At 47.1% G+C, this 12,365-nt stretch overlaps 1 protein-coding gene across 1 annotated transcript; it reads right to left on the reverse strand.

Annotated features, from left to right (window-relative positions):
- Positions 1 to 271: 271 nt before the first annotated feature.
- Positions 272 to 5,493, reverse strand: LOC123159495 (uncharacterized). The gene is made up of 3 exons (XM_044577334.1): positions 4,062 to 5,493; positions 2,954 to 3,070; positions 272 to 633 (listed from the first exon to the last, which is right to left on the reverse strand). Exons 1-2 carry the CDS (start codon positions 5,491 to 5,493, stop codon positions 2,979 to 2,981), a joined length of 1,524 nt encoding a protein of 507 aa, XP_044433269.1. The 3' UTR covers positions 272 to 633; positions 2,954 to 2,978.
- Positions 5,494 to 12,365: the final 6,872 nt, after the last annotated feature.

Consider the following 12,365-nt stretch of genomic DNA (forward strand, 5'->3'; position numbering starts at 1 on the left):
AACAGATCCAGTTCATACTGCTTTAGACAAAAATGAGATGCCATCTGCAGACTGCAAACATCCTTTGTTTATTCACTGTTGCAACCAAAATTATGACATGGTCTTATGACAAAGTAGCTATTAAGTTTCATGCACTAACCAGTAGACCAAAAGTCCAAAACAGATGGAGAAGGTTGGGCAATCCACCTATACTTCAACACCCCCTCTAATGCATGACATGATAAGCCCTAAACGCACATAGATAGGGGTAACCCAAGGTTGGTTTTTTTCTTTGAAAAGGGGGGTCTCCCCGGCCTCTGCATCAGAGTGATGCATACGGCCATCTTATTAACGAAAGAAAAGGTTCCAACAAGGTTCCAAAGTCTCCGACTGAAAAGTAATAAAAAAACAGCTCACACAGAGCAAAAGAGGCTGGACACACAGACTAGCCAAGATAAGACGCCACAACCGGCTGGCTAAACATAGATAGGTAAACTAATTGCCTATCCTATTACATGACCGCCATCCAAACCGGTTGAAGATATCCCGAGCTACCATCTCCCAGCGGATAGATCCAGTAACCAAATGCTCCCTGGCCACCATCGGAGTGAGTAGCGACCATGAACGGATCATGGCCGTGGCTCGAAAAATAACCTGCAAAAAATGAATACGTGATGTTCTGTTAAAAACCAAATCATTTCTGCAAGTCCTGATAGTCCACAACAAAGCGCAAACTCCAACCCGAATATGTCTCGCTAATTCAGGCTCAACCCTAGTGAGCCATGTCCCAAATAACGTAGTGACAGAATTCGGTGGAGTAATATTAAAAGCAATGTGAACCATCCGCCAGAGTACTCTAGCAAGCGGGCAATCAAAAAAGAGATGCTTGATCGTCTCGTCCCGATCACAGAAGCTACACCTCGTAGGTCCTGTCCAATTACGCTTAAGCAAGTTATCCTTGGTTAAAATAACCTGTTTATGGACAAACCACATAAACACTTTTATTTTCAAAGGAACTTTGACAGCCCAAACATGCTTGGATGTAGGAATGGAGCTCGAATTAATCACATCAATATACATTGATTTAACCGTGAAAACTCCAGTCCTAGTCAGTTTCCAACGCAATTCATCGGGTTGTTGAGAAAGATGGACATCCATTAGTCTCCGAACTAGACGGAGCCAGTCTTCCCAACGATTGCCCACTAACGACCGTCTGAACTGAATATTAAGGGGGTTGGATTGAAACACCGTAGCAACGAACACCTCACGTCGTTGAACAATACGATATAAAGACGGATATTGAATGGCCAAGGGTGTCTCACCGAGCCAAGTATCCTCCCAGAATCGTGTACTAGCGCCGTTGCCAATAACAACCTTTGTCCTATTAAACAGAGATTGTTTGACTTTCATCAGGCCTTTCCAGAACGGTGAGTCATTTGGCCTGACTGTGACCTGAGACAAGGACTTTGTCTGTAGGTACTTGCTGCGAAGGATTTGGGCCCACATGGCATCAGTCTCAAAAGAAAGCTTCCACAGCCACTTGCTAAGAAGGCATCTGTTCTTGACTTCAAGATTCTCAATACCAAGACCCCCTTGGTCTTTCGGTCTACAGATGATATCCCATTTTGCAAGTCTGTATTTTCTTTTTAGATCATCACCTTGCCAAAAGAAACGCGATCGATAAAAGTCCAGTCTTTTCCTAACACCAACTGGGACTTGAAAGAACGATAAAAGAAACATAGGCATACTCGTGAGCACCGAATTAATCAAAATTAATCGGCCTCCATATGACATGAGCTTGCCCTTCCAGCAACTCAGTTTCTTCTCAAACCGGTCTTCGATGCACTTCCATTCTCTATTGGTCAGCTTTCTATGGTGGATTGGAATACCTAGGTAAGAGAAAGGTAAATCCCCCAAATCGCACCCAAACAATTGCCGCTAAGCTTCCTGTTCGTCTTTGGCTCTACCAAAGCAGAACAGCTCGCTCTTATGAAAGTTAATCTTTAACCCAGTCAATTGTTCGAAAAGGCATAACACCAGCTTCATATTTCTCGCCTTGGCCAGGTCATGTTCCATAAAGATGATTGTATCATCAGCGTACTGAAGGATGGATACACCTCCATCAACCAGATGAGGTACCAAGGCACCCACTTGACCATTCTCCTTAGCCCTTCCTATCAAGATGGCTAACATATCAACCACAATGTTAAACAAGATAGGGGACATCGGATCTCCTTGTCTTAGGCCTTTATGTGTCTGGAAGTAATGACCAATATCGTCATTCACTTTAATTCCCACACTCCCTTTTTGCGTAAATGATTCAACCTGGCGTCGCCAGGCTTCATCAAAACCTTTCATACGCAATGCCTGTTGGAGAAAGGGCCATTTAACCTTATCGTACGCTTTCTCGAAATCCACCTTAAAAATGACACCATCTAACTTCTTGGAATGGATTTCATGGAGTGTTTCATGAAGGACGACCACCCCTTCAAGGATGTTGCAGTCCGGCATGAAAGCGGTTTGGGAGTGCTGCACCACAGAATGCGCAATCTGTGTGAGCCTTGGGTAATCCACCTATACTTCAACACCCCCTTTAAATTACGGAAGCGAGATTTGAACCGAAGAGTAGTAGAGCCAAAAGGTCCAAACTCGTGGAGAAGGTTGGGCAATCCATATACTTCAACAGTTGCAAGAACAAGCAGCAAATTTAGGTAAGATCATAAGATTAGTAGGTGTTAATAATATATTAATGATGAAAAACAATGGATCATGCATAACCCTTTTGATGTTTCACACTCCAAGTTTTAACTTTGTAATAATAAGTCATGCCTGGTGAATCAGAAAAGTGCACCACAATAGGATTTGGGCTGTGATGAATAATACTCCCTCCGTTCCAAAATAAGCTAAAACCACGACACTTATTTTGGAACGGAGGGAGTACATGAAACAAGGAGAGCTAGTTATGAGAAAATACCATAAGAAAGATTAGCCGGTGCACTTCATTTCAACAAATCTATTTCGACATGCAAATTCTCCCTTTTGACAGTGTTTGGCGATACCTCACTTTTAAGGGTGTTTTTCTTGCTCCAACCTGCAACAATGAAAGCAAGAACTTAAACAACTATAACACCATATACATTTCTCTGCATAGCGTAAATGACTTGAAATGGCAAAGGAGAATGAGACATTGGACAGATTACAGTAATTAGATGAATAAAATGCATATAGAAATACAAATAACCAATCAAACAAATAAACATGTAACATGTTCCCTAGTAGTCTGCCCTGATACACAATATGGATGTGGTGACATGAAAATTTCAGAAACAGGGATACAAACAACAATGTGCTGGTATAGAAATATAGAAGCAACAATGAAATGATAATATAAGGTGGCACAGAAGCTCCATGGAACAGTATTGAGAGGGAAGGTGCGCACGGCAAGATGCCATCGAGCTCCCAGTAGCAATTTTTGGGGAGACACGTCTCGGTTGTGCATGAGAGGAAGGCACATACATAATAATAATATGTTCTACATATTCAACATAGACATGATTTCAGTACTGAGCAGAGGATGCAGCAGGTACCACAACTCAACACAGAGATGATAGGCTGATATTTTCTCCATATATATATAAAGGCATCAAAAGTAATAATAATAGGTAGTCACAACTCACAAGGGCCATGCGACATTGCTGCTACTAGGATAAGAGGTGGCAGGTTCTGATGAGATTTAAAGGGCAGCAGAACCAGAAGATGAACAGACTGGAACATACTCGGCCTTTTGCTTGAGCTATATTCCATCCAAAGCTCCTATCTGTACTTTTGTTTCTAGTACTGGTGGATCACAACAACAAGACTCCAAACAACACTCCCTCTAATTCATCTCAATTTCCCCCCAGTTTTCCCAAATTCTAGCGCAATCTGTGTACATATAGAGGACCCTGCATAAGCCTCCAAGGCTCCAAGCACATAACTTCACAAGACAAGTTAAAATGAAATGTGTCCAATGGGCTAAACTAACAGCTGTATAGTATACTCGCTTTCAGCACCTCCAGGACTCAAGCAAATGTGAATGTTACCTGCAGATGGAATTTGGCTTGATTCCAGCCAGGTTGGAAGCACACATGGTAGTAGGGGGAGATCTGGCACAGCTATAGCTAGACCAGAAATCCTAGTTATCTTCTTAGTAACCACATCGACGCCAAGAATTTTGTCGCCGCAGGCAAGGTACACGATGTTGGCTTTGAGTGGGTTGATGGCGCCAATTGCCAGCATTTGCTCCAAGGGTGCCGAACAGAGGAGTGCATCATCCCAAATTGGAGCAAACGCCGTCTCATGGTCCAGCGTCCAGGAGCTGCCCTCGTCGTCGAGCGAGAACAAGCTGATCACATACGGCTTCTCCTTGGACACCTCGACGTACTGCATCTTCCCCTCGCTGACCCCTATGCGCCGGTGGCTGCCCAATATCCCCGTCGACGCCATGCCGTCCAGGTCAGGGAGCACGCTGCCTCTGGGCAGCTCGACGAACCGGAGCTCCGGACGGTCGCTGAGGGGGTCCACCGAGATGGCACCCCAGCTGTCGTCGATCCACCACAGGCGGTCGCCGAAGGCCACCACGGCGTTGCCGATGTCCATCTTCCGCCCAGCGGGCAGCGGGGACGGCAAGCCCGTCACTTTGTCCCACTTCCCCGTCTCCGAGAGAAACCGGCGCATGACGAAGCCCCCGTCCCCCTCCTCCTCCGGGTCTCCGGCAGTAAACATCTCGGCCACCGCGTACCTGTCAGGCGGCCCGTCACCGGCTCGGGACTGGGTGAGGAGGCCGAGGTGGCGGCAGGCGGAGGTCCTCTTGGTGCCGTCGAGGTCCGGGAGGCGGTAGAGCTCGCCGGTGAGCGCGTTGCAGACGAAGCGGACCACCTCCGGGTCCACGTCCGTGCCGGCCCAGGAGAGGCTGCGCAGCTGGGAGGGCGTCGAGGTCGCCGAGGGCGTGCGCGTCGAGGCGGGCGTGGCAGAAGCGCACGAGGAGGAGGCCGTCGCCGGCTCCGGGGCGGCGCGGGTGGACGAGGTGGGCGGGGAAGGTAAGGCCGGCGACGGACGGGGGCTCGCCGGCGCCCCGGACTCGTCCACCGACGCGCGCTGGATCAGGGCCCACGGCGGGAGCGCGCCGTGCAGAGGGAGCGGCGGAAGCCCGCGGCCACGGTGAAGGCGCCCGGTATGCGGCGGAGCATTCTGCTGCGGGTGGGGCGATTTGGAGCCGGTGCGGTGGTGGCGGTACGGCCTAGAGACTGGAGTGGAGGAGGGTTTTTGGAGTGGGAGCCCGCGGAGCCTCAGCCGCCGAGTGCGTTGCGGACTTGCGGTACGGGGGAGGTGGGTTGGGAGTTGGGTCCACGCGAGGACTGCTGTGGACTGGTTCCAGCGAGCGCCCCGTGCTGGCTGACGTTTTCGGCATTTCCCACTCTCCCTTTTGAGTTTTGACCCAGCTGTCTGTTGGAATTCGCTCCGTGACCGATCCATCACTCACGCCACCTGCCTGCTCTGCTTCTGCAGAGTAGCGACGTTGTGTTCGAAATCACCCCACGACTGGAAAACCAAAAAACAGAGTAGCAAATTACTAAAGGTAACTCCTCCATTTGGAACAATCCTTGGTGCAAAGATTGGGACAAAATTTATGATCATCTCAAACCCAACTTGAATGGGCCTTGTCCTAGCATTATTAGTGATCTTTGGAAACCTAATTCTAAAGTTTGGGATGAAGATAAGATTAGTACCTACTTTGATGATACTTTCAAAAATAACGTTTTGAATGTTCCTATTATTAATGCTGATATTGATGATACCATATGCTAGATTCACGCTCTTAATGCTACTTGTACCACAAAAAGTGCTTATAAAACTTTTGTGCAGGAGATCCAGGATAATACTAGAATCATGGATCTCTTGTGACCAATCAAGAGATAGACATTCTCAACCAGGTTTGGAAGAGCATAACTTTGGCTCCTAGAGTTAAAACTTTTGCTTGGAGGCTTATTAGAAGGGCTATTGCTTCGGGTTGAGGGTCTCTAGATTTTCCAAACACATCAAAAAAGAGTGTTGTAGGTGCGGCTGTGTTGAATCTGATTTGCACATTTTCTTCCTATGCACCTTCTCTAGATCTGTGTGGGTTTAATTAGGTTTTAAATCAGACATGTTAGATCATAATTTATATCCTTCTGATGTCATCAACCTGATCTTGTCTACTAATCACCCAAATTTAAATTTAGAGTTCATCTTTACTACTTTGTGGAATATTTGGAAGGCCAGATGTGACCTTCTGTTTAAAAAGATAAATTGGAGTCCAATGCAGGTTATCTACGCTTCCAAAGCAATGCTTAATGTAGGTGCACTGGAGGATGAAAATGAAGGTAGGAGACTTTTTAATAAGGAATCGGTCAGCGCCACTATATGTATGGATTTGAATTTTTAACATGCAGTTTGTCTAGCCTATGTCGATGCAGCATACAATCCTGCAGATAGTCATGATAAAGCCTCTGTTGGAGTGTTTTTAAGGGATCAATCAAGAAATCATTCTATTTTTATTCAAGCTATTTCTACGAATGTTTGTTCAGTTTTGCGGGCTGAAGCACTAGGGCTTCTTCTAGCGGCAGAAGTTGTCAAAACCTTGAATTGGAACTCTTATCTACTTTTTCTCTGATTTTCTTTATCAAAAAAATCTACTTTTTCTCTGAGTGCAGGACTTTGGTACAAGTGGTGAAGGCGAACGACCTAATAAGACATCCAGGACATTGGAACTTACGGCCTACTCTTGCTGATTTCTTCAATCTTGTATCAGCTCTTAGTTCTTACAGGATCGAGCACATTCCAAGAATCAAGAATTTTATAGCGCATCATCTTGCAAAGAAAGTTTTCTCTAGTAGAATTCCCTCTAGTTGCAACTTTCTTTGCACCAAAGGCTCCAGGTGTAACTCTAAATGGCTCTCGAAGCCATCTCTTTTCCCAGAGGGAACTTGATCTCTGTACACTGTCTTGGTTGCTAAATGTGAAGCCCTCTTTGAGGGTTGTTGTTTGCAAAAAAAAAGAGAGTAGCAAATTACTTCTACATCACATTAAAGAAAAATACTTCCACGTAATTTGTAGACACCCTAGGGTTGCTACTTGTACAATAAAAAAGGAACCACTCCTCATAAAAAAAAAGGAATGGCATAGCCACGGAACGTCAACTTTTTTTTTAGTCAAGGCAGGGAACATTAACTTCTTTTTTAGAGCAAAACTAGCTAGGCTTTATTACAACGTTTATAGGAATGACAATAGGATCATGAGGAGATCCCGGGCACATGTGCCTCCCTTGAGGGAGAGAGACACCAAACCTTGCCAGATTATGAGCTTCAACATTAGAAGCTCGAGGTTCAAACGAGAAATTATAAAAGATAAAAAATTGTAAACTTTGTTGTATCTCCTTGATCACTCCTCCATCTTCTCCACGTACTCCCTTAAGGATATGGTATACCACTTGTTTGCAATCCAACACAACAGGAGAGAACGTGCTGCATGCTTAGATCTTGCTAAGGCGAGTGCTTCCTAGCAGGGGTCAACTGGGGTTGATGCCTCGAGCGAACGACTCGTTAACTCGGGATGGCTCGATCGAGCGAACCAATTTTGCTTTTTTTAGCCCATTCCTCAGTGACTAGTAGTCTTGGCCATCTCCGGCCCGGCCCTGTCAGCCCACTCAGGCCCGGTCTTAAAATCCAGGGCCTAGGCCCGATGGGCCTGCCCATGGGCCGGGCTTGGGCCTGATTTTTGAGCCTACCAGCAGGGCCTAGACGGGCTTGGGCTTGGCATATTGGCATTTTAAGGAAGAGGCCCGGCCCACGACCCTGAGCCCTATGGGCTTTGTGGGCTTTTTACCAGATGGGCTGGGCTTGGACTTGCAAAGTAGGCCTGATGGTAGGGCCTGGGAGGGCCTGGGCCTTAGTTTTCTGTCGTGGGCTTTTTTAGGCCCGGCCCATGGCCAGGTATAGTGACTAGCCACCGTGGCTCCAAGCCCAAACAAATGCCCAGCCTTAGCCCACTCATCAAACAAGTGTAAAAACAATGTTAAGCCTAGAAAACAAATAAAAAGTGTCGTGGTCGTGGCAACAGGAGCCGCTGCGAGGGGAGAATCGACCAGATCCGCGGGAGAGGCATCTCTCAGACGATGGCAAAAAAATGCGTCGAAGGCAGCAGGGATCGTGCATCTTCGGGCGTGTTTGGTTGCCCGCATTAGGCCCAGCTTGGCCCGCGCGAGAAGAAAAGTGGCCCGTTTGGTTGCCTGTGTTCACTGTGCGGCCCGCATCGCAGGAACCTTAAAGCACGTCTAGGCCAGGCCGAGGAGAAACGCCCGAATCGGCAGTAGCTCGCGAGCCTGGCTGAGGCGAGTGCACAAGGTGGGCCACTTGCACGAGGGGAGATGGAAGGGATACTAGCTTTTATGCAGCTTGTGCGTGCTTATCTTCTCCTATCTCCATTAACCTTCCCTCTAATTCTGTTCTTCCTAGCCCCTTCCGATCTACACAATGGTGCTTCGATCCGACGTAAGCTCTACACGAAAAAGATGCACCTCGATGCTACGGTTCCATTCAGGCGATCGGTTCGTAGTTTCGTCGGCCATAAGTTCTTAATTTCGTCTTCCCGTTTGAAGCTGTTCTTGACGAATTTTGTCAGATTCGTCGCGCACGATCGATCGTTTGAATTTTCCTTTGACCAGCAGCCTAATCTCGCAGTTCCTCACAACATTTGTGTTGTAAGTTTTTGGTTTCGACGATCGTAGCTTCATCTCTCTTTGAGCAGCAGTCTACTGCATTGACGCCACCATGTCGAGCTCCTCTGTCCTCTGCTCAGAGCCTTCCTATTCGTCCCTCTCGACACCGAAGCCCTTCCCCTTGATCTCCTTGCCCACGTCCTACTACACTAGAGTCGTTTCCGGCGTCGCTCATCTCGGCTAATCTCTATCGTCCTCACACTGCACTGACGTTGCAATGACGTGCACACTGCTTTCTTGTGTGCTCTGCCTCCGTGCACACTGCAGTTTGCCGCGCCGCCGATGGGGTCGATCATCTTAGCCTCCTCTCTCTCACCCTACTACACTGGAGTCATTTTCGGTGTCGATCATCTCGGCCTCTCCACTGCACCGACGATACCATGGCGCGGGCACTGCATTCTCCTCCTCTGTCGACTGTCTTTGCGCGAGCACCGCAACTAGTTCGCCGACGGTGTCTCTCGCTGTGCCGCGGATGGGGTCGCTCGTCCACGACTCCATGCTCGTCCTGTCGGACACGGCGCCACGGCCACTATCCACCGCAGTCGCCATGGTTCGGCGCACACTGCATTTCTTCTCCCACTTCCTCTGCTATCTCTTAACCCAGTGTGCTAAGTGCAAGTGCTAGCTCTTAATCATACCCATGCGGACAACCAAACAGCGTTTAGTTGCATGCGCCGGCATCATCTGGCGTTGATGAGTAAGGGGCAGACCGGTGATTTTGTTTTGAATGAAGTGCAGATTTTGCATATGCAAAACTTTGACCTTGTTCTGCTTGTAGTTCGGATGGACAGGAGGCACAGTCCCTCCTTTTCTGTATAGAAAAACAATGTTCTTTTTGTGTTCTTTGCTGGAAAGGTGGTAACAAAATTCTTTGGAAAAAGCACCGTCTCAAGCGGGAACATTTTCTTAACAATTTAGTAAGAAAATTGTGCACAAGAATATAGGTTATTTCAGTCTTTTAACATTAACATTTATACACGTTTTACAGTAGTTGGCATTTTTTGGAGCCGTTCGTTTGTCTCGATCTAACGGCGCATACATACGTAGTACTCGAAAGTACGCGGATGAAAGTACTCGAAAGTACTATTAGTCTAGGGGCATTTTAGTCCTAGGAAATATATGACAAGGTGGGGCCCTCTCGTCCAATATAAAACCGCCGCCCTCTCCTCCAATGCAAAACCACCGCCCCTCTCGTCCAATGCAAAGCCGCCGCCGTGCTCCTTCCCCTCTTCCATCACCATTGCAACCGCGGCCATCTCCTAGCCTTCTCCTCCTTCTCGCGGCCGCAACTTTGCTCTTCTCATCTTCCACATCCACCCCCCTCTTCCATCCACGCAAGATCCTCGATGGAGCAGCAGATCGAGCACATCGGCGGCGGCGAGAACGCCGACTTCGTGGAGATCGCCGGCGGCGAGAACACCGACTTCATGGAGATCGCCGGCGGCGACCAGGTCAAGATGGCCAGGTTGATGGAGATCCGTTCTTGGTTTCACAACATATTGCAGATGAACTGGACGACAATGGCCACTTTGAAGCAAATGACGAGGAGGGAGAGGGCAAAGCTTTCCCCCCCACCCGCACAACCGATGCACAAGGTCGAGATCCTCCTCTGGGCGATGGAGCAGGCCGATTCGTCCAGCCCGTGGACAAGGCGTAGGTGGTGGGCGTTCAGATCTAGGGTAGAGCATCCACTGGATCAGGAACCCACGGTGCACGAGGTGCCGTTGCAGATTGTGGAGCCTCCAACCGAGTCGGAGATGACTCCGAAGCGCAAGAGGAGGAGGACAGTGGTCGTGACATCGCTTCCCCGCCGTTCTCCACGCTTCCCTCGCCGCTCTCCTCGTCAGAACGGCGGCCGTAGCTATGTTTAGGGTAAGATTGCTGAATTTCATTCATTATTACTTGCCACTTGCTTAATTTGATTCTCTGCAATATGTTCTTGCTACCTGTGTACTTGAATCCGTAGCCTCTGGATGGCAGCTTAGTTTGATCGACGAGGCTGTAATGAGTCTAGGCATATAGCATTGCTATGTTTTCTTGCTACGTTTTGATGTGCTGGAGTTGTATCCATGATAGGAAATTTTGTCTGTCACCTCAAGAGTTGTGTTCAAATTACGTGATGCAATCTGTGTAAATTGAACTTGCAATATTTTGGCTGCAAGCAGTGCCTCCCGAAAAGTTCAGTACACAGTTTAGAGTGATAGACTCTGGGTTGACACTGAAATATTTCAATACTGCAAGTTTAGTAGATAGTTGTAGGCATTGAAATATTTCAGTACTGACAGGTTCACACTGAAATATTTGAGTAGTGCAATTGCAGTACACACGGGTACACACTGAAAAATTTCAGTAGTGGAATGAAATTTCAGTACACACGGGTAGACACTGAATATTTCAGTACTGCAGTTTCAGTACACGCACGCAACCCCAGAAATATTTCGGTGTAGCAGTTTCAGTACACGCGCGTAGCCACTGAAATATTTTGGTGGTGCTGTTTCAGTACAAGCACGTAGCCTCTGAAATATTTCGGTGGTGCACTTTCAGTACATGCACGTACCCACTAAAATATTTCAGTGGTTCACTTTCAGTACACGCACGTACGAAATGAAATATTTCAGTGGTGCTGTTTCAGTACACACACACGTAACCACTGAAATATTTCAGTGATGCACTTTTAGTACAGAGATGTAGACACTGAAATATTTCAGTAGTGCCATGTCGGTGATCTTGCATCCAAATATTTAGGGCTTCCTAATGATTCAGCAAAAAAATAGGCATAAGCAGTGAAATAATTTTTGTAGGGATGCTGGCTTACTCATGTTTTAGAGTGGTTGGGCTTTTTTAGAACCGTTCGTTGATGTCGATCTAACGGCAGACAAATACGAAGTACTGGGTAGTACTCCGATGCCATATCAATGTTGCTGATATGAATATGCATGTTTTCACCAAGTGTTGTGTCTGAATTAGAACTGACCATTTTTTGTTGATGGTATCCATGGATCTAGAACTACTATGAATTTGCTCATGTTGGATGTTTTGTTCTCCATCATTTGTACTAGCATTCCGTGCGATTAGCTGCCATGACAAGACCCCTGGCAAATTTATTTTCTTGCCTCCAACATCCCAGGTGTGTTTTGCAGGAAAAAACCTGGAGTTCACCAGGCTGGCTGAAGTTGTGAGGCTGGGAGGCTGATGGTGCTGCTACTGGCTGATCCTTCTTCTTTCAGCTTTTGTTCGTCCTTTCTCAAGCCGTTGGACGAGGGCTACTTCCCTATGTGCTGTTCATGTATTAAGTAGTTCCTTCGAATTTGTAGTATTAGTTAGTTTGAATGTGGAAGTACCTTAATATTTAGGAACGAAATGTTGCTTTGTATGACCAAGGGTTTGATACCTTAATCTTTGGATAATTAATTATGTGAACTGTTGGATGTGGCGCACAACGAAACGCCTCTACCATTGATACTAGTTCAACATGTCGGTCCAATTAGAGACCAACCACTACCATATAGAACAGTTAGCATTTCATACTACAACCTGGCACGTACAAAACATCACACAGTGGAATAATCCCAGCGAGTAGACCACTAAATAC

The sequence above is a fragment of the Triticum aestivum genome, chromosome 1D, assembly GCF_018294505.1.
Source record: "Triticum aestivum cultivar Chinese Spring chromosome 1D, IWGSC CS RefSeq v2.1, whole genome shotgun sequence".
In the NCBI taxonomy this organism is placed as follows: Eukaryota; Viridiplantae; Streptophyta; class Magnoliopsida; order Poales; family Poaceae; genus Triticum; species Triticum aestivum.